A 27,267-nucleotide genomic window follows, 5' to 3' on the forward strand; every position below is an offset into this window, starting at 1 on the left:
GATTCCTTGGACGGAGTCTTTATCCTTGTGCGGAAAAATCCTCCTTAGAATAGTAGCAAAGTAGAACGGGTTTAAATCCTTTAAACCCAGCTCTTTATCCCTCCGGGAACTTTGTCTTTTCTCCAAGTCTGTTGCAATGTATTCGGGGTGGAGGCAAGACCGATGGCCGAATCAGGAACTCGGGCTTGGGCGTCTGGAACTTGTCCCTCCTTGGCGGCGCTGAGTATCAAGTCTCCCGTGGTTCCAGGGTGCGGTCCGTAGCTGTTTCCTCTGCTTCTCCGTTTCGACTCCTTCAGCGCCGAGGACAAAGAACAAGAACTTCTCCTTTTCCGTCTGCTTTTATACGTTTCTCTGCCATGCATGTGTATGGGGAGGTTTAGTTTACGTGGTTTCCTCGCAGAAACCCCCGTCGGCCCCTCCTGTCTGCTGACTGAGGTGGAAAGTCCCGTCCTTCCCTTAGCGTGTTGATCTTAGCCAACCATACCGCCCCACCCATCTTGTGCGTCTGGCCATCTGTTCAGAACTGCTTGCGACAGCAGGAACTCACAAGTTCCCCTTCTCTTTTCACTCACCCTTTTCTCTGATTAATTATTAAACACAGTCAAATATTATAAACTATTTGCAGATTTTCATTAAGCATTAATCATTTCTTTCACTTATTATAAATCATCAAACATAATCATTTCATTGTTGTTATCTCATTACAGATCATTATTCATACATTTCAGAACCATTCAGTGACTACTTATACACAGTCATTTTACCAATTGTACTCATACATGTCCAACTTAATCATTATAGATCAAAACACAAGATTGCTTTATTTCTTTCAGGCCTTCATGCACCTTTTTCTGCGTGTACCTGGATAGATCTCAAACCCCATACCAGTTTTCTCGACAGTGGCATTGAGTCATAGGCTTTCTTGTAATCAATCCAAGCCGTGCACAGGTTGGTGTGTCGGGTTTTGCAGTCTCGGGCGACTGTGTGGTCTACAAAGAGTTGGTGTTTGGTTCCTCTGCTATTTATGCCAATGCCCTTCTGTGGCGTGCTCATGTATTTATCCATGTGCCCGCTTATCTTAGCCGCTATGATGCCTGACATGAGCTTCCATGTTGTAGAGAGACAGATTATTGGCTGATAGTTGGATGGGACTGAACCCTTTGAGGGATCCTTCTGGAACTGGATTGTGCGTCTTTCAGTTAACCATTCAGGGTAAGTCCCATTTTGTAGCATCTGGTTTATTTGAGCTGCCTGTCGCTCATGGAGGGCTGCGAGTTTCTTTAGCCAGTAGGCATGGATCATGGTGCTGCCCAGGTTTTCATACCACAGACTCTTTCTTGGACATCTGCCATTGTGATAGTTACCGGGGCTTGCTCAGGAAGGTTGCTGTGGTCATCTCGTAGAAAGATTAGCCACTGTGCATTGCTGTTGTGGGACGCCTCCCTTTCCAGTATTGTTCAGTGTCCAGCCTTGGTGGGTCTACTCTGTTGTTATTAATCTGCCATTGAGAGTACACCTTAGCTGGTTGAGTGGAGAAGAGCCGGTTAATCCACCTGGCTTCATACATTTATATATACATACACCCATTCACATATTGTATATACATATACAGTAATTTATATGTACCGATACGCAAAACAGTGACCAGCAGCAGTTTATTTGGATTTAAAGTGACAAAACGTCCTAAAAGAGCTCATAGGCAGAACAGACCAGACTAAAATCTCATTATCTAAGGATGATTTTGTGCAAAAAATGTAATGAACATTTAGACCTATCCTAACCTGTTCAAGAAAGCGTAATAGGTCACATCTGACCTTAAAACATTATTTTATAAATAATGATATCACTGTAGAAATATCTAATTGTTTGGAAATTGTGTTCTAACTCAACCAAGGCTGATAGGCAGGAACAGTTCCTTCTTCAAAAAGCTGATGCCTTTCCGCTCCAATAGAAAACTCCTGCAGTTATAAAATTTATCAAATTGATGATAATAAGTTAATCAACTGAAAGTGATTAGAAGTAAATGGTAGCTACCTGCTCTCTTAAATCAAAATAGAGCAATAGTCATTTCAATGTGGCTTAATGTGTGTTAAGAAGCAGTAAGGCTTTCTGTAATGTTTGAATTCTAGCATGTGTGTATATCATGGGTGCCCAAAGTCGGTCCTCAAGGGCCGGCATCCTGCATGTTTAAGTTCTCTCCCTGGTTTAACGCACCTGGATTAAATGATGGGTTGTTAGAAGGCCTAAGAAGAACATTGACATGGTGAAAAGGTTGTTGGTACTACCAGGGAGCGAACTAAAACCTGCAGGATGCCGGCCCTCGAGGACCGACTTTGGGCACCCCTGGTGTATATGATCCTTTGTGAAATGCTTGCTACCTTTTGGGTGTGTCCTTGTAGTGGCCATCTTGGAACCCTGCTAAAAACCCCAGCTCTTTTATGGAGGGAGCAGTGATGGCTGGAGTTTGATTGGCTGGGGGTAAATTGAGAAGGCGGGGATAACCAGATTTAGGAATGAAGTTAATTGCTAAGAAATTACTCAAATGATATAAATATATCTGCTACAAGTTGAGAAATGGAGCCAGTCAGTGGATGTAAGTCAAGAACACAGAATTGTTTATTATTTATTTGTAAATATCACAAGTTATGAAATACTTAAAATGCATTCCTATTAGGCAATAGGTAAAAGTTATTAAAAATAAAGCTGCACCTAGACAGGACTGATGGGTTTTGCAGTCGCCTGAAGGGATTAAATCAGTTGACTGTGTTCTGCCAAGGAAAACATTTGTGAATGGTATTTAGATCACCAGTCTGGGTGTTAGTTTGTAAAAGCTACGTTTGATGAAACCAACATGCATGCAGTTTGGCAAATAACTATTTCACCAATAAAAATGTTAATTTTTGTGTTTTTTATGAAACAAAGCACCTTGAAATGCCTTGTTGCTGAAATGTGCCACACAAAAAAACCCTGATTTGATTTAAAGGTTGATCTTGAAACTGAACTGATGTCTCTGTACAGTTTCTCACAGCTGCAGGAAATACCCGGCCTCTGCTACTGTAGATGTACGGCAACGAGCTACGGGACACTGTAATTGCTCAAAATCCTTATCACAACATCAGTGATAAGGATCAGCGATAAGCTGAGTCACAGAGGAATGTTTCATCACTGAGAAAGATCAAAACATTTTACAATGTAAAACAGCAAATGAATTAATTCTTGGGTTCATTCATTAGAGTTTGGCAAAAGAGTTATTGAAAAGTTTGTCTAGATGAAAGACTGATGTGCATCTTCTCTGTTGATTTACTCTTTATTTGTAATTTCATGTAAAAAAGATTTAATTCTTGAATTACATTGATATAAAATGGCCTTTTAATTTTATCTGGTTAAAGTCAGGTTGAATACATCGCAGAAGTATTACCGTACTGCTATTAATAGCAGTACGGTAATAGTTGACTTCTTAATTAAAGAAAAATCCGTCTATGTAGCATTAAAAAATATATAAGTGTAAGGAGTAAATTGTAGATCACATTAGTCAACATTAGCTGAAGCGTAAGAGGATTTTATCTGAAAGACTTTTACTTTAGCCTGAAGCTCCAGTTTCCACTGACTGAACTTATGAGAAGTGACAAAGCTTTTCAGACTCAATGTGAAGATTTTCAGGTAAAACAATCAGGTGAACATGCACTCTGAATGAGCGAGTAGCATGAAGCAAACACACATTCAGCTTTTCTATGACGTCTGAACCGGGATGACGGATGGGTGCTGGTAAAAGCTGCAGTTTCACTCCCAACCCTCAATATGACTAGTCTGCTGAGTCATATTTTAATATAAGGTTATGGTAAAAAGAAAAATACCGCTACTTTTTCAGCTAGTGGAACAACCTAAACTTTCTTATTTTACAGATTGACGTAATTTATTGGAACTAAGTGAACCAATGGTGACCAAACATCTGGGCATAAAGGCCACAAAATTGTTAATATTCTTAATGATAATAACAAAAACTAATATATATTTTATTTTTACCTATTAAATAAGCAACAAACTAAACACGCAATATTTTAGTAAAATAAGCAAAGGAGTCAGATTTTTGTAGACAAGCGTTGCGTGAATCAGGCTTACCTGATTTAAAAAGAAAAACAGCAAGTCATATTTTAAAATTGTGAATTTTTCTGTATCTTTTTTAGCAACAGGAACAAGATTTTAATCACATTTTTTTATTTTACCAAGTTAATTAAATAGGCGTTCTCAAATGTGTGTTTTAGTAAAAGCAACTGGATGCTTTTGGTCCCTATTACTAATAAAATACATTAAAAGCAAAAACCTTCATAGATACTTTGTGCTGCACCTTAAATTTTCCATTTTAATACATTTGAAGAGTATCTATTTTTTATAAAATCTCACCACAATGTTGTTTTTAAATTTGTATCTTCACCAATTGCCTAAACTGAACAACCAAATTTAGGCTTTTTGAACTGCGATCAATCATCCTGAGAGCCAAAAATGGCCCCTGGACCGCACTTTGAACACCCCTGGAGGACATTTTGCTGTTACCTTTGGATCCAAGAGGCAAAGCAGTATTCATGTGCTGATAATAAACCAATCGAGAAGAAAGTATGGGCATCTTTCTTGGTTAGCACTATAGCTATTGACACTGGTGAAAACTTCAGTCTTGGTGGCTCCTTTGCTGTTTTTAAACAATTTTTAAGCGTTTTGTTTCTTAATCTAGACTTTAACACATCCAAATATCTTGAACAGATGTCTATAAATTCCTATAAATTACTTTTCTGCTTTTTATGTAGTTGAAACCAGAAGTTTACATACACAACAAAAAGAAAAGAGCATTTTTTCACACTATCTGACGTGATATCAGAATAAACATTTCCCATTTTATGCCAATTAAAACAAAAAATTCCAACATTTTCCCATTTGCTAAATGCCAGAATAATGAGAGATCATCTTTTAAGGCTCTCTTAAAGTTAATAAACACTAAGATTATTATGTCGTTAAGCAATTTGGGACGTTTATTGAAAACATCTGAGTTAATCAGAGACGCGCCTGAAACACAATGCTTCCTTGTGCAACATCATTGGAAATAAATCAGCCAAAATATCAGGAAGAGAATTGTGGACTTGCATAAGTCTGGTTCGAATTGGGCGCAATTTCCAGATGCCGCTAATCAAAACAAATAATTATGCGCAAGTACAAACAAGATGGGAACGTTCAACGATCATCATTCCACACAGGCAGGAAACGGGTTCTGGTTCAAAATGTTAATATCAACCCAGGAACAAAAGCAAAAACGTGGTAATTGTGTTATCATCTACAGTGAAACAAATATCAGCATGAGCTGAAAGGCCAATCTGTTACATCAAAAGAAACATAAAAACAACAGTTTAATGTTTGCAAATGCACACAGGGACGAAGAAATTAATTAATAATAAAAATGTATAGAACACCATTCTGACTGTTTAACATGGAGATGGCAGCATTATGCTCTGGGGTTGTTTTGGGGCAATAGATAGCATCATGAGGACAGAACATTATGAGGAAACACTGAAGCAACATCTAAAGATGCTTAAAGGAAGTAAAAACTTGGACACAAAAGGGTTTTACAATGGCTGTAAAAAACATGTTCTTGCCTGTTTTTTGGCAAGACAGGCCCACAGAACGATGCAGCCACCACTTTACCTGACTGTTACTGTAATTTTTCTTTTTTTTTTTGGCTTGAAAGCCATTTCATTTCCTAATCCAAACATTCAGCTTATAATTGCGAACAAATAGCTCATTATTTGTCTCCAATTAGCAAATTTCCATCAAGGTGGCCTATTATGCTTTCTTGATCAGGTTAGAATAGGTTTATGGCCTATACAAAACGGGTTCATTACATTTTCACAAAATTATTCTTAGATGATGAGATTTCAGTCTGCTCAGTTCTGCCTATGAGCTGTTTTGGGACCTTTTGTCACTTTAAATCAGAATAAGCTGCTGCCAGCCACGCCCCCAAACTCAACATTTACACTCGCAAATGAAAATGGCTGCAAACAGATGCCCAATTATACAACTGTACATCTTTGAAAAGCAGAAGTGGAGCCTCCTGCACAACCAACAAGAATACAGCAAGTGGTTTCAGAACAGTAAGTCTACAAAAAAAAAAAACATTTGATTTTCCAGCAGCCATTGTACAGTGAATACAGCGGTAAAACCAGCTGACCAAATATGCTGGAGCTCAGCTTGTGTTGCTAGGTGACATGCCAAAAAAGCTGCCTTCATGGGTAAGGCCAATTCCTTCTTAAGAAAAGTTGACAAGTTGGTCAAAAGGACTAAATAATTATTCACGATTACCAGATAGATATTTGGAGGAGAAGTCATGGTCATTCTGTCAAGCCAAAGAATAATCCCAACTGCCACGCAAAGTGGGGGCTGCATCTTTCCATGGGTCTGACTTGCTGTCAGTGGATGGAGTAATGAATAAAAACCTCAAATGTCTTCAATTTGAGCTGAAATTAACAGCTAAATGGTTGAAACTTCAAGACAGTTGCGTTTTTTAGCTAGACAATGATCCCAAACAAATATCCAAACTGATTCTGGAGTAAATAAAGGAGTAAAACATGAAACCCAGACAACAAAACTGTTGAAAACGTTTATGTTAAGGTTAAAAATTGTGTCTGTGCCATCAAGCTAATTGAATTTCACCAATTCTACCCAGAAAAGATGCTAAACATCCAACAGGATTTATGCTAGTCGCTTGGCAATGCTTACAAATTGGTGCAACTTGTTTAAAGATTTAACTAAATGTATGTACGCCATTTTTTGTTTGTTGTTAATAAAGTAGTTTGTCATCTACTCACTTCATCCTGGAAAAATAATGACTCATTTTGAGGGTATGTGGTGACTAATATTACTACCTTACTTAAACCTTTCTCTGTTATCGTGAGAAAAATTAAGGTGTGTAACAAATTGCACTCTGAAACATGATAAGGTTTTGATAATATCGTTTTTGCTGCACTTTGTTCCATGCATAATGCTCCTCCTTCGTTTTGCGCTTACAGGAAACACACCTCTAATGTGGATTAACAAGCTAATAGTCCTGCTTAGCAAATTAAAGACACGGCTGATCTTCAACAAGCTTTCACTCTGTGCGAACAAACTCTTTAAATTATCAACACGACGGCACGTACAAGTGTGTATTATTTCTGATAAATTAAAACATTAGTAATAAAATCGCATTATTGAGATCAATTCAAGTGAAAATAAGGTGAGGAATTTTATTTGAGGCTTGAATTTTCAGTTTTTGAAGCTAATTAAATGCAATTAAAAGTAATAATTCTCACCTCGACCACTTCTCCCTCCCACTGCTACTTTTCTGCCCTTCATCCCTGGCCGGTGTATAGATCTGTGTGCCTTTATAATCCCTCTGCTTCCCCTTGTGTGTGCACGTGCGTGTGAGCGTGGATTCTAGGCTAAACATTAAGCCGCTCCATGTTATCAGACACTGATGTCTCTGTGGCCAGGTCCAGTTGTGAAGAGAGGAGGAGAAACCCGGACCAACCTGAGGAGAAAAATGCTGCGTGGAGGGCACATTAACGTCAATATTGATCCGATGACGGCTGAATGAATGCTCGCTTTTAGCTATAGAGGAAGAGTGCAAACACGTTTATTGATGGGTTTCTCAAAGGCAAACTTGGCAGTGTCTGTATCACAAAAAGTTCTGTTTAATTCAACGTCTCTAGAGGGGTCATCAGTGAGCTGAAGCGGAGGGGAGTGTCAGAGAAACTGGCGTAATAAATAGATCAGTTTGAATTTGAACTAGCTGATGTTTTAGATGTTGAATAAAGTGCCAGTTTTCTTTAGTTTGTCTGGTCATCTTGACATTAAATTCACTTATCTGAAGCAATAGAAAACATGCTTACCGATGTATGTCACTCAGAGAACATGCAGTCATAATGCAAGGTCGGAGTTTCTGTAAACATAACATAAAAAAAAACGTTCCTTATTTTACTGAATGTGTTCTGATTAAACTTGTTGATTTCTTATATTCTCACTTCTCACTCCCAACTTGTCATATGTTGATGCTTGAACAGGTTCTCTGTTGGTAGGTATCCCTTTCGCGTCAATAATTCACAAGAAGAGTTTTCTCATTGAATGCTCTATGATGAGTCTATTCTATTTTTGTAACACTTCTGTGACTCTATCATGGCTAATTAAATGTGTTAAGTACAGATACAATGGCACCTTATTGGCTCCAAGAGGCTAATGTAGCTAGCATCCCGCGTATTTCTTCCAGCAAAAAAAATGTCTAAATGTCTTCAACCATTTGCGGCACAGTCCTACTACCATTAAGTCCTAAAACTGCCGTCAGCAACCTTATAACGTAACACTTGGGAGTTATTTATTTTCTTGTTTTATAGTACAAAAGCATTTTGACAGATTCAGGTTTGTACTCACCGGAGTGGAAGTGTCGCATGCGATGACGTCAGCTTCTTCTTCTTCTTGGATTTTTGGGCGGGTGGGATCCGTCCTTATTTTTATTTTAATCAAAAATATTGAAAACGTTTACAGATCCTTTTGAAAAATGTATATTCTGCCATATTGTATAATCTAATAAAATTAAATCATTCACATATTAATAAAATATTTTTTATTGATTAAACATGATCATTTTATTATTCAAGTTAATTGTATTCATTTATGTATTTAGTATATTTATAATTAAATAAATTGTTTGACTAACTATAAAATTAAGTAATTAATTTAATGATTAATTATTAAACAATAATTAAATAATTGCTAGTTACTTAATTAATATATTTAATATTGACAACATTTTAAATATATTAATTGTTAATTAAATTATTTAAATAAAAATTAAATAATTCTTATTTATTTAGTTAATGAATAATTAATAATAATTTTACTATTTATTTAAAATTAAATAGCTAAATTTAATTTTATTAAATTATTGTTATTGAGAGAATGAAACAATGCGTTTTTCTCTCATATTTGCCTGATGGCATTAAATTAAAATTATTGTACTATAAATTGTACAAAATACATTAAATGGTTGAAAACTAATTAAAAGCGCAAGAACTCAAGATTTAAAAAAAATTAAGCTTAAAGATAGAAGCTGTGTGCAAATAAGTAAGTACACCCACCCATCATCCAACAGGGAAAGAGAAAAGACTAAATTTTAGTTGCAATATTTGGTTAATGTAAATATGCAAGCAGTTTTTCTTTTTATGTCTCCGTGTGAAGACCTGGAGAGTCACAGCAAACCCTACAAAGATAGTTTTAGATTTTTTTGTTATAGTTTAGTTTTATTTTGCTGTGATGTTTTGTTTGTCTAATTCAGTTAGTTTTAGTTAGTTTTTAGAGTGTGCTTGCTGGTTTTTATTAGTTAAATATTGTTTATTTGTATTTTATTATTTATAACAGTAGCTTTAGTTTTTTTCATACATTGGTTAATTTTTACATGTAGAATTCAAAAAAGGTTATGTAGTGATTAAATATATATTTATTTGGTAATGCATATTCAAACGGGCTGCACAGTGGCGTTGTTGTAGCACTGTTGCCTTGCAGCAAGAAGGTCCTGGGTTCGATTCCTCTGTGCAGAAAGACCCAGGGTCTTTCTGCATGGAGTTTACATGTTCTCCCTGTGCATGCGTGGGTTATCTCCAGGTACTCCAGCTTCCTCCCACAGTCAAAAAACATGACTGTTAGGTTAATTGGTCTCTCTAAATTCTCCCTAGGTGTGAGTGTGTGTGTGCTTGGTTGTTTGTCCTTTCTCTGTGTTGCCCTGGACAAACTGGCGACCTGTCTCACCCGGAGATTCCGGGTCTCCGGGAGTTAGCTGGAAATAGGCACCAGCACCCCTCCCGACCCCACTAGGGACAAGGGTGTTAGAAAATGGATGGATATTCAACAGAAGATACCGTCTAAAAAAACAATTGTTCAATTATTGTTAAACAACCAAATAACTCTGGCGTTTTATCCCAATTTAAATTTTTGCTGTTGCCATTTTGCGGACTAGCCAGGAGGATTATGGAGCGCCATAATTTGCCGACAGATGACGTAAACTGCTTGTGTTTGAAAGGGTAATAAACAGATCCATAAACACAAAAACAGAGGGTATCATTTCTCTGATTTCAGTATGTTTTAGTTCTATAACTTACAATATAGTTCCAGTTAATTATAGTTTTTCTCCATTAATTACCGTTTTCTCAATATCAGTTGTTTGTTTTGGTTAGCTATAATAACCTTGGCATAGACAATGGATGAATGTAGACAAATACACCATAAAAACAACTGTGTGGTTCTGTATGTTCAGGTCTCATGCTGCACATCAAGTGGCCATAAATTTCCTGAGAGCAGATGTCACTTCTGGTGGTGCCAGAGTCGGGTCTTGTGTGTTTATTCTGCGAGTACAGTCATAAAACAGGCGGTCGAGTTGTAGACCTGTGGATCAGAGTCCAGTGATTCTAGCAAACACACCTCTAGGCCGGTGGGCGGGGCTTAACCCACAGTCAGGAAGTCAGTGACCATAAAGTTATCAAGGTTCTGTTGTGAGACACCCTGTTGTAGAGATTAGTTAGGGAAATTCAAGATTTATAACCTTTGTAGAGTTGTTTAGTTCTGCTGCATGCAAGAACCAACAAGTGATAAATATTGGTGAGATTTGAGTTTGTTTAGTGCAGCCTTTTCATTTTAATACCATAAAAGTACAAGTAAAAAATCCATCCATCCATCCATTTTCTGTACACTCTTGTCCCTTAGAGGGGTGCTGGTGCATAAAAGTAAAAAGTGATTACATAAAATAATTCAGAGAGGAACTGACTCAGTGATTAGGAAAAATGGGAAGTAATGTTTGCTTTGAATAACGGTAAAAAGGGCACAAAATGTCAACGTTTTGTTTTTTTTAAAAAAAGATCCTGGTTTTTACCAAAAGACAAAAATGTACATACCCTTAAATGTACAAAAACACCAATCAGATCCCTCAAACGTTACTACTGGTGGAAACCAACGAAGAAGAGATCAGAAAGTAGAGGAAGGATGGTGGGTTTTTTTGGTGTTTTTTCGTACAATGTACAGCTGGTTCACAGAATCGCACAGTTCATAAAAGGTTGTGGATCATTCCAACGTGTTGAATCAGTCGCTCTTCTGTAAAATCGTCGAATATAATTTTCCATAAATGCCGCATACGTAGCCGTTTTTCAGTCCAACGACTGAATAAGACGCTAACGGCTCCTCTGACGTCAGCGATGAGCGAATATATTTCATGTAACTGCTTATTTACATTTGTTGCTGCCGTAATTTTTAATGACTTACCGCGTGGACAAGCTTATTTAGGTGTGATTTTGATTTCATTTGTTATTTAATGGAAATGGCGAAATGGTGCTTTTTCAACTATTAGCAGAATATCGACCACAACTAGCGCGTATTTGTAACGCAGGTTATGACCACGAGTTACTGAAGTCAAATAAGACAAACTGCTTGGCAGATACCAAAAACTGGCAAATCTACAAAAAGAACACCTGAAAGAGAAGAAAAAAAGTTATTGCAGTGGATCAGGGGCCCAAGAAAGCAGGAAAAATAAAATATTTAATCTAATTTTTGTAATCACAAATTTTTAATATATTTTTTTACTATAGAATTTAAGTTTTTCAATCGTTGCTATAAAATATTATTGAAAATTCAAAAAGTATTTGAAATTCTCATCTTTCTGATTAGCTGCCCGTTAAATTTATCAAGCTGCTTTGCTCCTGAAGCTGCATAGCAAGTGTGAAATGAACAGATTTTAAAAAATGGAAAGACCAACGAAAGCGTTCAGCAGTCAAGAAGTGAAGGAAACTGCTGCTGGATTTTAGTCCAACTAAAATCAGAAGAGATGCATCATTTAAGTTAAACAAACGTAATAAATAAGGACTTGTGAGTAAAAGTGAGGAAAAAACATTTAAAAAGTTGATGCTACTTGACAGATGGTCATAAAATCAGTCATGGGGTGTACTTAGTTTTTCAAAAACACAAATTTCCATTTTCACTTTTACAACAATAACTAATCTCAAAGCAGAATATGTTCTGTGTTCTTAATCATAGATAAAAATAATTTTGACACCTGGTGAAGTACCTCAGAACATCAAAACGGTGTATTTTTTTTCTTTTCATTATTTCCGTATAAATTCTGAAAAGTCAGTGTGTCATAAGTAATTCTGGAGCTAACATGCAAGTTTGTGGCCAAATGTTTTCTCTGGAAACATCTTTACCAACATCATGTTTTGACAAGCCCTCACACAACCTGCTTCTTCTGGAAGGAGATCTCACATTTCTCACAGTAGCGCACTTTCACTCTCGCCACACGCTTCATTGTCTTCACCAACGGAACGCATTACTGCTAGTGAGTACCAAAAACTTTACGTTTTTACCCAGTTTTTATGGATGCATGTGGTTTTTTCTGTAGTGTATACTAGATGTGTTGCATTCATTTCATATAAAAAAATAAATAAAAGAGGAAAAGCTGAATTAAAGCGAACTCTAAAATATTCGGCAGAAAAATAGATGAAGATGTTGATACACTGCAAAATCTTACCAAGTATTTTTGATCTACTATCTTAGTAAACTTGAATTAAGATTAAACTAAGTTACAAACAACTTTTAAGCTAGAAATATGAGGTTGTTTTAAGTCAATACGTCCTTAATTTGAATAAAAAGGTTATAGTTATAAGTGAAGTAATGATTAAAGACATTTGAACTTATAATAGGGAAAAATGTTGTGTTATACTGGCAAATTATTTCTCTTATAACTAACAATTTTCATCAATATTAAGGAATTGTTGACTTAAAATAAGCTACTGTTTATTGATGAAAAGTTCCTTGTAAGTTGTTTTTGACTTATATCAAAAGTACTAAGATGTTGCACTAGAAACTAAACCAAAATTACTTGGTCAGATTTTGTGTTTTTGCAGTGAACATGCAGGAAATTGCAATTTTACCCTCATGATACTTGTTTTATAATGTGTTGTGCAACTTTTAAAAGCACATTTCTCAGAAAACATGAATTCTAATTAGCAATATTCAGATTATTAAAGCTGAGTTTGGTTTTTACTTGCACTGGTATGCACTGAAATAGTTTTAATTTAACGTTACTGTGCAGTTAAAGCCTTTCTGCATGATCTTACAGGAATTCCTCTTGCAAACACAATAATCTTCTAACTTCACCCATATAACAACTCAATTTTAAATGTGCTTAATTGCATTTAAAGTTAGTGAACCATAAATATTATTTATAAAGGAGTTGCTAATAAAAATCTGGCGCAACAGAGTTTTATGTAAACAAAGGCTGCAGCTCTGGGCATGCCCTCTGTGATTTGGGTTTTCCCTTTTTAATCGGTGCAAATATTTCCTCATAGTTGTCTGTTTTGTTTAAACCCACTTCCTAAAACATAAATTCACTCAAATACCTGCAGTTTACATGCATACTTTACTTTACTTGCATAATATATTTCTGAACTGATAAATGTTGTCTCTTCTCTGTAAATACACTGCAAAACCACAAAATCTTAGCATTTATTTTTTTATTGCAAATATTGTAGTACACTGGAAATAAAAGAAAACTAACTTTTAACTTGTTAAAAGCAGATTATTTCTCTTATAACTAATGCTTTTTCATCAATATTAAGATATTATTGACTTCAAACAAGCTCCTATATCTTGCTGTAAAGTTACTTGTAAGGTAGTTTTGTTTTATTTTAAGTGAACTAAGTTATTTGCACAAGAAAGTAGACCAAACACTTGGCAAGATTTTGTGTTTTTGCAGTGTAGATTCATCATAAAGCCACCGGGGTGAAAAAATATTGGCATCTTTATAGATTACTGTATTCTGGAAAGAATCTGAGTAGATATGAAAAGCTGATTTTAAATTATAATTTTATTGCCTGAAAGAGGAAAGATATCTAAGCTGCCCGGACAAAACATAAATGGCCACAATTATGAGTTAAATGTGATTAATCATATTGTTTTTTATTCAGTTTCACTGATTTCACTGACAACATAAAGTAGGCCAATATCCATAAACAGAGAAAGCTGGAGGAAGTGGTGAACCTTCCCAGGATTATCAACACAGGAAGCAGCAGCCGGAGTTCTGCAGGTCCAACTTTCCTCAGTGAAAGTTTATGATTCAACAACAGAAAAAGAGAAATTGGGTAAAAATAGCAATTGTTTTGAAAGAAAAGGACCCAAATCCTGTTTAATAAACAAGAATAAAGTTGATTAATTGAGCTCCCAAAAACGTAAAAAGTAGATGCCTCTATTTTATCACAGCAAAATCCGTTTTAAGTTTTGGATTTGCAATAACTAATTTCCCTTTCCTAGAAAAATTTGTAGTTTTTTTTGTACATTTTCTTGTATTTTGTCCCCCATGACAGAAAGCTTGAACTCCCCTGCTTTGACAGGTTTTGTGTTCGGCTGTGAATTTGCCACCGTCTTGGCTCTGGCTTTGTTTTTTTTCAGTTATTTATGTGGTTGTCTGACTCCTGTTTCCCCCTGAGTCATTATCTTCCTCAGTATCTGTGCTAGCAGCTCTTTCTTTCACTCTATCTTCCTCCTTTTCTGTGTACGTGTTTATGGGCATGTCTGGTTTCTGGAAATATTTTTGTGTTTTGTTTAGACTTTTGGCATCTGCAGCCCCTTTGTTTTGCATTAATCTTCTTTATTACGTTTGTCTCCTTCGAAGAGAAACAATAAATATAGAAATAACAGCTCCAGGCTGTTACTGTTATGAAAATAATTACACACTAGCATAAGCTGCTGCTCCAACTAGTATCTTACATTTGACTCTAGATCGCATTGGCTGTAAAACAAGCCCAAATAATTAACCTCGCACCACAGTGCTTTGAGAGTTTATGAGGTTTTTGAGCTGATATGTTGTTTTTGTGTTCACTATTTTCTAGTGAAGACCCTTAAACAAGCCAGATATTTTCTTTTTTTTCTAATTTTCATGTCACAAACTTTAAATTTTAACTGAATCCTGTGTAATCGGAGAAGAAGCCATTTGGTTTTCATCCAATCTCTTTCAGCGTCGGTCAGTCTGAGCACTTTTGGGAAAATTGGCAACTGCCTAAAAATGTTTTCTACTTATAAATAATCTTTTCAACTTTCTAAGTTTAGTGCTGACATCTTTGTTTTTTGTTATTGTGTCAACATGTGCATTTGTGCTTGCTTTTAGAGTTGGTCACACTTAAGCAAAGGTGTATGCCAAAAATAAAACAAGAAACTATTCAAGTAAGAGTAAAAAAAAATCTGGAAAAAAGTCTACCCAAGTACCGAATAACCAATTAAAACGTTAATCATTTAATATTTAAAAATTACATCATCAAGTGATATAAAAATTTGTGGACATTTGGTACATTTAAAAAAAGTTATTGAAGTAAACTCTGCTTTCATGATGGTCAAATAATTCAAATTCAGTTAAAAAAAACTTTATTAATCCTTAAATGAAATTAAATATCGTCGAGACCCATTAGGTTTCTTGGATGGCTGTGGGCAGGAAGGATCTCCTGTAGCAGTCAGTATTACAGCAATTCTGAAGAAGCCTCTGATTGAAGACACTCTGTTGTAATTATTTTTGATTTAATGAAGAATTCTTATTTGCACCATCATCTCCAAAATATTCCCCAGAACAGAACGAGCTCTCTTTATCAGGTTGTTGAGAAAAAACTCATTTTCCTCAACAATCTGTTGCGCTAAAATCTCCCCACAATAAAGGACAATAAAATATGTTTCTATTATAGTCTCATACCTTGGCTGTAATAAGAGCTCCGGTTGGCTTTCTATCATCTTAAACTTTTTTCTAACATGGTCTAGATCAGTTTTTCCCAAAGATTTTCTGGGCCTCCCTATGGATTACAAAAAAATGCCCCCAAAAAAGAAAAAAAAAATCAACAGGGGACACACATCATTCAACCAGACATAAACCTAAACACACATTTTGTTTTCAAACTCCACTGAAGTTTATTTCACACTTCAGGTTGCAACAAAACAAACTACAAACCATCTTTACAGTGAAACACTTTTGTGTAACTGTTTTTTTTCATTCATCGATTCCGCTTTGGGAACCACTGCTCTCGATGGTTGAATGTTAAGATTAGATCCAAAGAAGGTTGTTTCACTCGTCTTAGTGCCTTAAAATTAAAACCAGGTGGAGAAAACAAAAACGCCAACCATTGTAAATAAAAATGCTTCATTTTGTTTTTGTTGACTCAATGAATCAGCAAAAAAAACCTAAGAAAAACAGGTAGAAAACACATAATAAGGGAACTGAATATCAGGTGACATTTATGAAAAAGGTAGCAGGTTGAAGCAAACAATGGAACCGGTTCTGGTTCTGTAAAACAAAACATGAACTAAAGCATAAAAGTAGAAATCAGAAATCCAGGTATGGGTGAGAAATCCTGATCTGAACCAAGCCGTGTTGGATCATCTAACCTAGCTTTCAGTTGTTTAATTATACCAGGTTTAGAAGGAGCAGCTAAGTGAAGCCAGGTTAAAGTAATCCTGCCACAGTGAGTGTTCATCCTCTGCCCACTTCGACAGACCATGACGCCGATCACAGATTAACTGATTCAGGTCATAAATTATGAGTTTCTTTCATAGAGCAACAGATAATATTAGGATTTATACAAATAAATTCATAATGTTTGTAGCATGTAATGGGCCTTCATTCACATCAGCTATGTTTGGTGCGCTTTAATCAAACTTCAGTTTGTTTGCCTAGAAAGTCCGGTTCGTTTGGGGAGGTGTGAATGCGTAATCAAACTCTAATGCGGACTCTGGTTTGTCTAAAAACCTCAGTCTTGGTTCAGTATAAGTGAACTTTGGTGCAGTTTGAACACCAAGTGGACCAGAAACCGCTCCAAAAGCAGGAAGTGGACTACAGTCCAGGGCATTCTGGGTAAACACAAGCAAGCGCACAAGTCTATTGCTAGAGATTTAGCTCTTTTTTTTAAAAAACGTTTTTTTTACCAAGACAAACAAAAAATCCTTCAATCGCTAAAATCTGACACCACTTCATTTTTGTTTACATTTTGTAAAGAAGGAAGTTGCGCTCAGTGTTTTCTTCAGAGGTTTTCATGTTGTTTCCTTCAGTGGTTCTTGGTGCAGTGCCACCACAGGCGAGGAGGAGAACTGGTTTTTCAAATGATTTGGTTGGTTGGACACAGTGCAGAGAGAAATCGAACTGCAGCAGATGAAAATGCAACAAATGTTGCAACTTATCTCCTCAATTGGACCGAATCTACTGGACAATCTGGTGTGAAAACACAAAAGCATTTCTTTTACCTTCTAAATGCCTTTGCCAACCCTTTCTATGTTTTTGTGTCAAGTTGTTTCTTTGCCACATTATTTACCCACTTACATGTTTGTATATAAGTTTATTCTTAAGTCTTTTGTCATTCCTAAAATAATCTGAACCTTAACATCAATTCTCAAAATCATTTGCTTTCGCATTCCAATATAACAGTAATCAGTTTTTATTCTTTTCCTTGGCAGTGTTAGCCAACTTGTTGACATACTTGTTCAGCGAGTGAAAACATCCGACGATACTCTGCCAGAATGAATTCAGGGGGAAATATGACCTGCCGTCCTGGGAACAGTGAAGTTGCGAACGTGTTGGTGATCATTTTCCTGACTATCGAGACTCTGGTGGGGCTGCCAGGCAGCATCCTCGCGCTGTGGATCTTCTGTCGCCGTATGAAGTTCTGGAAATCCCACGTCACCTTCCTCTTTAACCTCTGTCTGGCCGACTTCCTGCTCTTCCTCAGCGTGCCCTTCCGCATCGACACCCACTTCCGAGGCGACGACTGGCAGTTCGGGCCGATTTGGTGCCGCATGAACCTGTACATGCTGTCCGTCAATCGATCTGCCAGCATTTCGTTCATGACGGCCGTGGCAATCGACCGCTACCTGAAGGTGGTCCATCCGCATCACCCCATCAGTCGACTGACCTCAACTCAGGCGTACAAACTGTCAGCGATGATATGGCTCATCGTGATTTTATATCGTATTCCGTTGTTGACGATCGACCTCCTCCATCCGGTGGGAAAGAAGAAAATGTGTCGCAGCTTCAACTCCTATGAAGTCCTCCCTCCGGCAATAAAAATGCACTATGTAGCCTACGTCCTAGAGTTCTTCCTGCCTTTGTTTTTGCTCATTTTCTGCTCCGTCAAGATCGCCTGCCAAATACAAAGGGTTCAAATGGAGAAAGAGAGAGTGCAGCGCGCCATCCGAGCTGTAATGGTCATCAACATGGTGTTCATCCTCTGCTTCATGCCAGGCGTCATCACAGGCCTGGTGGGGCTCTACATAGGGATGTTCTACCCAGAAGCATGTGAAACCTACAAGTTATGGATCAATCTCTTCATGGTGAGCATTGGCTTCACCTACCTCAACAGCGCCTTGGACCCCGTCATCTATTTCTTCTCCAGCTCTGTGTTTCATGACATTCTGAAGAACTCCTTCAAATGCAAGAGAAGCATCAGTGAAGACAGCACCCTATAACCGCTGACAGGTAAAGACGATAACAATCGAGGTTTTGTTTGATTGAAAAGAGCGGAAACAGATTTTTACATGCAATAAATCAGACAAAATGTCTTCTGTTTTTCAGACAGGTTTAAAAAATATATTGTATTTATATTTGAGATAGTGCTTCAGTGTTTCCACATAATACTGACTACTACTGTCACAAGCTGCATTTATATTATTGAAGATATAATTGCTCAATTTGACATTTTCACTATAAATTAGCTTATTTATTTTCCAATTATGAAAAACCTTGGTTTTGAAAAAAAAGATTTTAATACTGGGATGAGGTGATTTATTGGTTTACTTTGTAAAACAGCAATGGAAACACTTTTTTTGCATCACACGAGTCGCATGATCAACAACTGGATTTTACTACTGGCAGAAATGACAAAGAAGAAGAAGACAGGAAATAATTGGAGGATCATGGTGCTGCCTGTTTGAATTGAGTTATTAAATGAACAATCTTATTCACATGTGATTTTAGTTGTTTCTTTTAATGGAAAGATTACTGTTATGAAATTGAGTTTTTTTGACGTTAGTGGAATATTGACACATGTTTTGTGTACATTTGTAATGGGAACTCACCTTTTGACAATATCTTTCATGTGAAGTGGACCAGTTCTTCCTGCACATGAATGCTGCAGTTAGCATTCATGCATAGCCACAATTACCACAATTAGCATGGCTTGCCGACTTCCTTCTTTTAGTGCTAAATGCTAAATAAGTTGGTCATTATGGACAAAAAAAAAATTATATGTCAGAGCCACCAGACAACAGAAAGTCTAAAAATTAAGGTTTCGTCCCTGAGCGTGTTTCCGATCTGACTTTTATGCTGCTTTTAGACTCATTTTTAGTCTCGCTTCACTGTCATTTAGTACACTCTGACTAGCTTTAGCCAGAACCTTCAAAGGGCCTTTTGCTTTTTTGTTCTATGATTTATCCGCACATGTTTCACCAAAGCATATCCCATGACTATAGCATGTCTCAAAGACACAGAACAATTTCATTCCAGAATGGTGAGAAGAGAAACTTGGCACTTTCATGCATCTGATGAACCCGTCGTCCACCGTTCTCTTCCTGAGATCTTGACCAGTTTTTCCCCATGATGTCATACAAGGAAACAAACTGTTGTTGTCTTAAAATATACCCACAATTATAACCCCAGTTACTCAGATATTGTAGCTTAACAAAAATCTGGAGCCTTACACAACAATTACATCACCAGAGTTGTTAAGAGGGAGTGTTGCCCAACGTCTGACCTTAAAAAATGTTTCTCTATCATTATTTTCACAAGCCCAAACTGGCCTAAACCAGGAAATGAGTTGCTTGATTTCATGCCAGACAAAGAGGGAAAAGCATATTTCTTTGTGCAGACAATGGGTTTTAACGTTAAGTGTTTCTAAAGAGAAAATACTCATTTACTGATTTCCTAATTTCTTTCCACAGCCATATTCCACGGAAACAACACTTCTTCTTCTTCTTCGTGGGATTACTACATGCAGCACGGATACCTAAGAGACACTTTTACACACAACTTACCCATAAAAAATACTTAATTTAACATGACAGAACAAAACAAATCCAACAGATTTCTACTAGGCCAGACCAGAACTTTTTCTTTAGTGCTGATGTTTTACAGTGCGTCATTGATTGGTGTATAATGAAGCATCTTCCAACCATCTTAATGCACTCTAAAACATGTTAGTTATTGTAATTCTTGGAAAGGATGTTATCAGCAGTACAGACAGTTTTTCAACTGATGATCTTGTAATAGTACAATGCATAAAATCTGCATTTACTTTTGTAATTAATGGTATTTTAGTAAAAGCATAGCTGGTATTTTTAAGGTGGAATGATGAATAATTAGTAGGTAACTACTTTAACCTGCTAAGACAGGATGAATTAAAAGTAATTCTGATTGTTCTGGTGAGCTAATCTAGCAGAGTATATATTTATGTATTTCCCACCTTTTGCTGGACAATTTCCTCAAAAAAAAAACTATTAATGCTGAGAATCTCTGTTGGTAATTCTAAGGAAAAATACTCAGTAAACCATTCAATATTGTTTTATTTTTACTCTGTATTTGTAAGACTTCAAACTTTAGTCTGATGCTTGATGTTTTTCTAAATAACCAAATTATCTGTTTCTACATATTTTGAAGCCAGTGACTTACTGTCAATGACTAACGTATTTTAATAAGAAATTAACCAATAAAAATGGTGGCTGATCCACAAAAGTACATTTGCTGAAGTTTGAAAAACTGCAGAACTAAGACGGTTTGTGTCACAGCTTGTCACACTGTGTTAATAAATTAAAAGATGTTGATCTCAATTACTGCAAAATGCTGCACTTTTTGTAATACATGATTTCCTTTTCCCTTGAAAGTTTTCCACAGCAATTTGATGAGACATGCAACTCAAGAGAATGTTGCTAACTGCTAGCCAAAGTGAGGCCAACTCCGAGACACCTTTTAAAATTAAACTACTTTTATAATTTTGAGCTAGAATTTTATTTTTATAAACTTTTAACCCGCTGACACATTTGGATAAGACCGAATTGGACATTTTTATATGACATTTACAGTATTTAATAAATGTCTATACTTATAAACAGGAAGGCCATAATATCTTAATCACCTTACGTCTTTTTTATTTGAAACACATGCTAAGCTACATGTGCTAATCAACTTGTTAACATCTAACCATATTTAGCAGACAGCTAATACAATAGTAATTACATATATAACAATAGAAGTATATTAATTTTTCTGCATTCTCTATTTTTTTATTGCTAGATTTCTAGTTTGTGTAAAGAGCGAATTGCTATGGGAGACAAACTAGCTTGACTATGAAAACTTTTCTGAAAATTGAGGAGTTTTTGTTTTTTTAAGACCTTTATAAAGATAATAAAAAATCTTTTTAAGATGCCTCCATCCTGGTTGTCGGAACAATCTGATCTTATTTCTCTGTATCCAAGTGTGTTAAAGGAGTTGTTTAGCACAGGTGATATTCTGACTAATCAGTAACTATAAATCTTCTTTATATGGCCTGTCTAAAAATAAAAAATACAACAAAGATCCTACAAAGATGATCAGAATAGCAAAGCTACATGCTAGCTTTTCCTTGGCTAATGCTAGCTAGACTTTTTTCCAGTTGCTTTTCTTTTCTTTTAGTTTTTCTACTTTTGTTTGTTAGTTTACTGTACTATTTTAGTTGACTGAAATTTGTGGAACAATTCTTTAAAAATGTCTTTAATCTCAAATAAAACAAATATATATTCAGAGAGTATCACATTACAGAACTATGACAGAGTATTAGGACCATACAAATAATAAAAAATATAATAATTACAAGAATAAAGTCATAAAATTACTAAAATAAACTTGTACAAGAAAAAAGTCATAATGTTGTGAGAATAAAGTTGTAGTATTACGAAAATAAAGTTGCATTATTATGACTTTATTCTAATGTTTCGACTTTATTCTCATAATATTATGACTTACTTCCCACGCAACTTTATTCTTGTGACATTATGACTTTATTCTTGTAATATATATACATTTTCTCTACAGAAAATCCCTGACAAACCACTCAGTTAAATAGTTTGATCCACCACCGCTAACAAAACAACTCATGTTGAGTTGAAATGTTTTATCTCCGTCCAGAGTACAAGTATGCAAGAACAGGGAGAGCATGCAAACTCCACAAAAACAGCCTGTGCCTTTAAACAGGGAAGAGGTCAAACAAGAGGTCAAGAGCGTAGAAAATAGTGGTAAATAAATTTAAAAAACCTTAATTTGCACTTACTTGGCTTGCAGCACTTAATATTTGCTTGCAGTTGTGTTTGATTTAAATTGTTTTTAAAGAATAAATGCATCAAAATGTACATGTCTATTTACTGTTTATATGCTGTTTGTTCTAACTCTGAGCAATAAGAAAATAAACACTGAAACTCTGAAATTATTCTTGGATGTAATGTTTTTAGAAAAAGAGAAAGAATATTAAGGACTAATTTTGTATATTTTTTAGCAGTAAAACTGTGCATTTATGTTTTTATTCATCTACAGTCTATAAATGTTTCTTAACTGACTTGTTGTGCATTATTATGTTTATCTCTTTCTTATGCACCATTCCTCTGTATGGTTACATGTTGCAACATAAACATGATCACTGAAATCTCATCCAGGGCTGCTTTATTTTATCAGCACACACCAAAAACTAGTTCCTAAATTTATGTTTATTACATCAGTACATACACTAGATTAGGTAATTGTTGTGAATTTGGAGATGTTTCACTGGTACATGGTGAGAAATATCACATCAAAACATTGGAAAATGAGGACCTCTACTGGTCTACTGGTATTGCACTAGAGGGTGAACATAATTACAGCCATTAATCCTGCTATTCTTGCTTTGGAAATAAATAAATATAAATATTATCTGTCAAACATACGGCTATCCAATAATAGTACAGTGAAAGTTTCCCAGCTTTCCATTTGAATCTGTGAATGACAGCCTGTGAGTATATTATTCCCAAAAGTCAGAATTTATTAAAATACAGAAGTCTTTCCAAATTATGTTATCAAATTGAGGTATTTTGGTTTGATCTCAGCTCACAATTTGTAAAAACTGGGATCAGAGTCTAAATAAATGGAAACAAATAGTCTTGTGAATTCTTCCAAAAATAATATACACTTAATTATTTAACTCCAGGATGAAAGGTGAACTAATATAAAATTATCTAAGTAGATAAAATGGATTCTAAAGTAAATATTTATATTCTAATATATATACATATATATTTTTTTTTTAAGAAATTCATATAACTTTTTTGAGCTGATTTGGTGAATTAAATATACTTTTTAATAGTTTGGGGAGATTTGCCTGAATATGCACATCTAGTAAAAATGTACATTTGTAATTATTATTCGTAAATATTTTTGTTCCACAACATACTGAAAATACAGTTTAATCCAACTTTCACTCACTTTAAAGACGAGTTTAGTGAGGAAATAATACGTTTTGTTGTACAACGTTTACGTCCCTCGACGGATTCTTCTCATAGCGTGGATGTCCATTTTTTGGAAAACACACCACTGGTGAACACGCAGGGAACTTCCACGTCATTAAAAAGACACACTAGAGGTTCATCGAGAGCCACTGCGATCTTTATTTCTTTTATATTAAGCTTAATCACGGCTCTGCTTGTATTAATACCCATTTTGGGGGGGTTTATGTCGTCCCCCGAACAGATAATGTGCAGATAAAACGGAAAAAATCTTCCGTTGACGCATTCCTCCGGATTCTAAACGTTTGTGTAATGTATTATCTACATGTAATTGGTAGAATAATAAGAAAAGAAAACGTGTTACATAAAAACGTGTCATCACGGCTACACGTCATCAGGGGTAGCGTGGTTATATCCCCAAATGCCCACCATTAACTGTAGGCTCCAGTGGCGCAATCGGTTAGCGCGCGGTACTTATAAGTCAGTACACTGCAGAGCAATGCCGAGGTTGTGAGTTCGAGCCTCACCTGGAGCAGTCTTTTGGTGCTTCCTTCTGGAACGTTCTGCCACTAAAACTTAGTCCGGTTCAGTAATCTTCTCTAGTTATTACACGCTTTTTCTATATTGTGATTGTGTCTGTAGATACTCTTTTGAAAATGAAACTAAAAACTGTAAGGAAGCTGAACGTGTCTCAGTGTTTTCCTGTGATGATCTGGCCATCTGCCCAAGGTGTGGACAGCAATGTCCTCGCATTGTCTTTCTGCCTTAGTTATTACAAATGTTTGAATATTTTAATTATATCCTACTATTATTATTATTATTATTATTATTATTATTATTATTATTATATTTATTTTAGCATATACGCCATTTAGTAGCATTCAGTTTAGAATTATTGTACTTGTAGGTAGTCTTTAATTTCTGTTTCATTTTGAAATATTTAAATATAGATGCATTTTAAAAATGCCCGCACAGTTTACTGTGTGTATTCTCAATCAGTATTTTATCTAGTAGTGTAGATTTAGTTTCACAAACAGCAGGGGGCAGTAGCGCTCCATCTGCGCAGACCAACAACCAGGGGGAAAATAGTTTTAGTTTTGAAATATGACTTCAATAAAGACATGCAACAGATATTTAAATATTGGCCTTTGTTGTATATGATTTAACCTGTTGGGCCGGCATTATTTTTGATCTTACAACTAAAACATATTGTAAAAAATGTTTGGTTTTAAAATAACTGGAAGCAAAATATAACCATTTTTTATGAAAGTGATCAAAATCGTGTAAGAAGTGAGAGTGAAAATAGTTTAATTTGTCAAATATAATTATTGACTTTGCAGTTACACGTTTCACCGCCAGAAGCCACTGTTGTCCACCATTTGGAAATTCCTCTTTTCTTCCTTTTTATTTTTTCCCGCTCATTCTTGAATCTAACTGGCTGGATGTCCTTTTTGAATAAAAACAGTCACGTTGATTTCTTCTTTTGGTTTACCCACTTCTGCTTTCTGTATCCTCATCTGAATTCCAGTTTTATGATGCAGCACACAAACAATGGTTTTATGGTTTTAAAAAAATGCTGATAAAATTTTGATCTTCTGTTCTCTGTATGTTAAATGTGTTCCCTCATTCACATGTAGTGTTTTGTATTATGTGAATGTTATATCACAGGGTATAAAAATGAAATGATCCAATAAATTACTTAATACACAAAGCAGAAAACAAATATAAAAATGGATAAAAACATAAGAATTGCATCTTTTAAATGACTTTCAAAACGTCAAGATTCATTCATGCAAAAAAAATGAGTTTGACATTTAAAACAGTCGAACAAACACAGGTTTTTCATGCTTTCATTGCTTTCTCTTTGATTGCTAATCTGTACCTGTTTGTCTAAACATGTCCATGTTTTATTTTCCTCTCCATTCTTCCAAATCACATTTTGGATGCAAGATCTGTCCTTTATATTCCAGGTATAACACTAACCCGATACTTTATTAGATTTATTAGGTATTTCTGTTCTTATTACCACAAATGTTGAATCAACATGGGAGCAACTCAATGCCTTTAGGTATTTAGAAGTTGTGAAATGGACAAACATGAAGAGTTCATGTAGGTTTGACAAAATTGGAGAATAACAGATTGGAAAAAAGCTGCCTCATCCGATGAGCCTCAGTTTTAGCCGCCACATTTAAACAGACATGTTATGATTTGGCGTAAACAAAATGAAGGCAGGGATCCGCCCTTCCTTGCATAACCGGTTCAGGCTGGTGGTTGTGGTTTAATGGTGTAGGAGAAGTTTTCTTGGCGCACTTTTAGTCTGTACTACGTATCTCTGGTAATTGCAGGACTACAACCATCCACAAATATCTAAATTGTGCAAATACTCAAGATCCACCTTTAAAACTATTCTTACCCCGTATTTTTGTAGTTATAAATAACTGTAAATAGGTGACAAAAAAGGGAATATTAGGAAAACGTAGTAAATTTTGGGTAATTAACATGCCTGTTCCCTAAAACTGTGTGACTTTAATGCATTTGGGATTTTCTTTTGTTTACAACTTTTATCCTTGTTTCTTGTGTTAGAAAAGATTTGTCTGTCAATTTTCAGAAAATGTTACCTTTTATAGCCATGTTTCTATTGATCATATAATTGCACAGTTTAATATTTTGAAAATAAATTGCTTAATGGAAACATGGCAATTTCAAAAAGACACTAATGTTTTGATAAAAAGATTTAGAGCTAGGATGCGGTGGTTTTTTGGTCATATCAAAATTGGTTTATTTCACAAAATTGCAATGGAAACACTATTTTCAGCATTACAGGAGTCACGCGATCAACAACAGGATGTTACTACTGACGGAAACCATGAAGAAGAAAACAGGAAGTAGTTGGAGCCTGTTTTTTAATGACTTATTGCATGAACAAACTCTTTCAAATGTGATTTTAATAGCATTTTTTCTTTAATGGAAACACAGCAACTGTGAAACTGTGTTTTTTTCAACATTAGCAAGATATTGACAAAGTTTTGCGCACATTTGTAATGGAAACTCAGCTGCGTCTGTTAATAAGATATACATAATAAAGAAATAATAATAAGTTACAAGCCATTTAAACTTGCTTCATCCGCTGTGTGGAAGGTTCTCCATCCAGAAACGGTTTGCTAATTTCTCTGGTTTTCTGTCAAAATCCTTGCTGACCCAAAAAGCAAAGTTCTTCATCTTAAAGTCATAAGATCATTACTCCTCATTGAAAAAACATACTCCTGGAAGAAAATGACAGGTCATAGAGTTCAACTAGTTCCACTGTGAGTTCACATCAACCAACTCTGTCCATCTAAAGTACATTTGTTGTCAACTTCTTCACGTGTTTGGGCGTCATTTTTGCGTTCTCTCTTATGGTTTCCACACGTAGCAGTCAGATGGTACCACCATCAGATGGAAGAGGATGATGATGAGTGTGATAAAGGAAAGTAAACAAAGCTGAAGGAGCTTTGTCTGGGAGTGCGTAGATGTTATGCTAAGACCTGTTCAACATACTTGTTTCTGCCCTGATCTCCCCTGCAGCAGTAATTGTCTTGATTCAGTGATGCAGATCTGTGTGGTCTTCTCAGATTGAGCCATCATATCTACCACCAAGCCTTTCATTTTCCATTTAATTAAAATAAACTTGTCATGGGAGCAGTTTATTTAAGT

The 27,267-nt window shown here is 35.7% G+C and overlaps 2 protein-coding genes and 1 non-coding gene across 3 annotated transcripts in view; 2 read left to right on the top strand and 1 right to left on the bottom strand.

Annotated features, from left to right (window-relative positions):
• The window catches only part of LOC114137394 (transmembrane protein 229b-like), a 24,048-nt gene extending 16,616 nt beyond the window's left edge, over positions 1-7,432 (bottom strand). Inside the window, exon 1 of the mRNA XM_028005942.1 lies at positions 7,332-7,432. Within this exon, the coding sequence (XP_027861743.1) occupies positions 7,332-7,374 (43 nt within the window). The 5' untranslated portion in view covers positions 7,375-7,432. The remainder of the gene's footprint in view (positions 1-7,331) is intronic.
• A 4,853-nt stretch (positions 7,433-12,285) lies between these two features.
• On the top strand, positions 12,286-21,902 carry hcar1-3 (hydroxycarboxylic acid receptor 1-3). Its single transcript, XM_028005934.1, has 3 exons — positions 12,286-12,388; positions 17,536-18,553; positions 20,014-21,902. The coding sequence occupies exon 2, from the start codon at positions 17,599-17,601 to the stop codon at positions 18,541-18,543; it is 945 nt and encodes a 314-aa protein (XP_027861735.1). The 5' UTR covers positions 12,286-12,388; positions 17,536-17,598; the 3' UTR covers positions 18,544-18,553; positions 20,014-21,902.
• A 2,113-nt stretch (positions 21,903-24,015) lies between these two features.
• trnai-uau (transfer RNA isoleucine (anticodon UAU)) lies at positions 24,016-24,109 on the top strand. Its single transcript has 2 exons — positions 24,016-24,053; positions 24,074-24,109. It is a non-coding gene; the product is annotated as a tRNA-Ile (tRNA).
• The last annotated feature ends 3,158 nt before the right edge of the window (positions 24,110-27,267 follow it).

The sequence above is a fragment of the Xiphophorus couchianus genome, chromosome 22, assembly GCF_001444195.1.
Source record: "Xiphophorus couchianus chromosome 22, X_couchianus-1.0, whole genome shotgun sequence".
NCBI classification, from domain to species: Eukaryota; Metazoa; Chordata; class Actinopteri; order Cyprinodontiformes; family Poeciliidae; genus Xiphophorus; species Xiphophorus couchianus.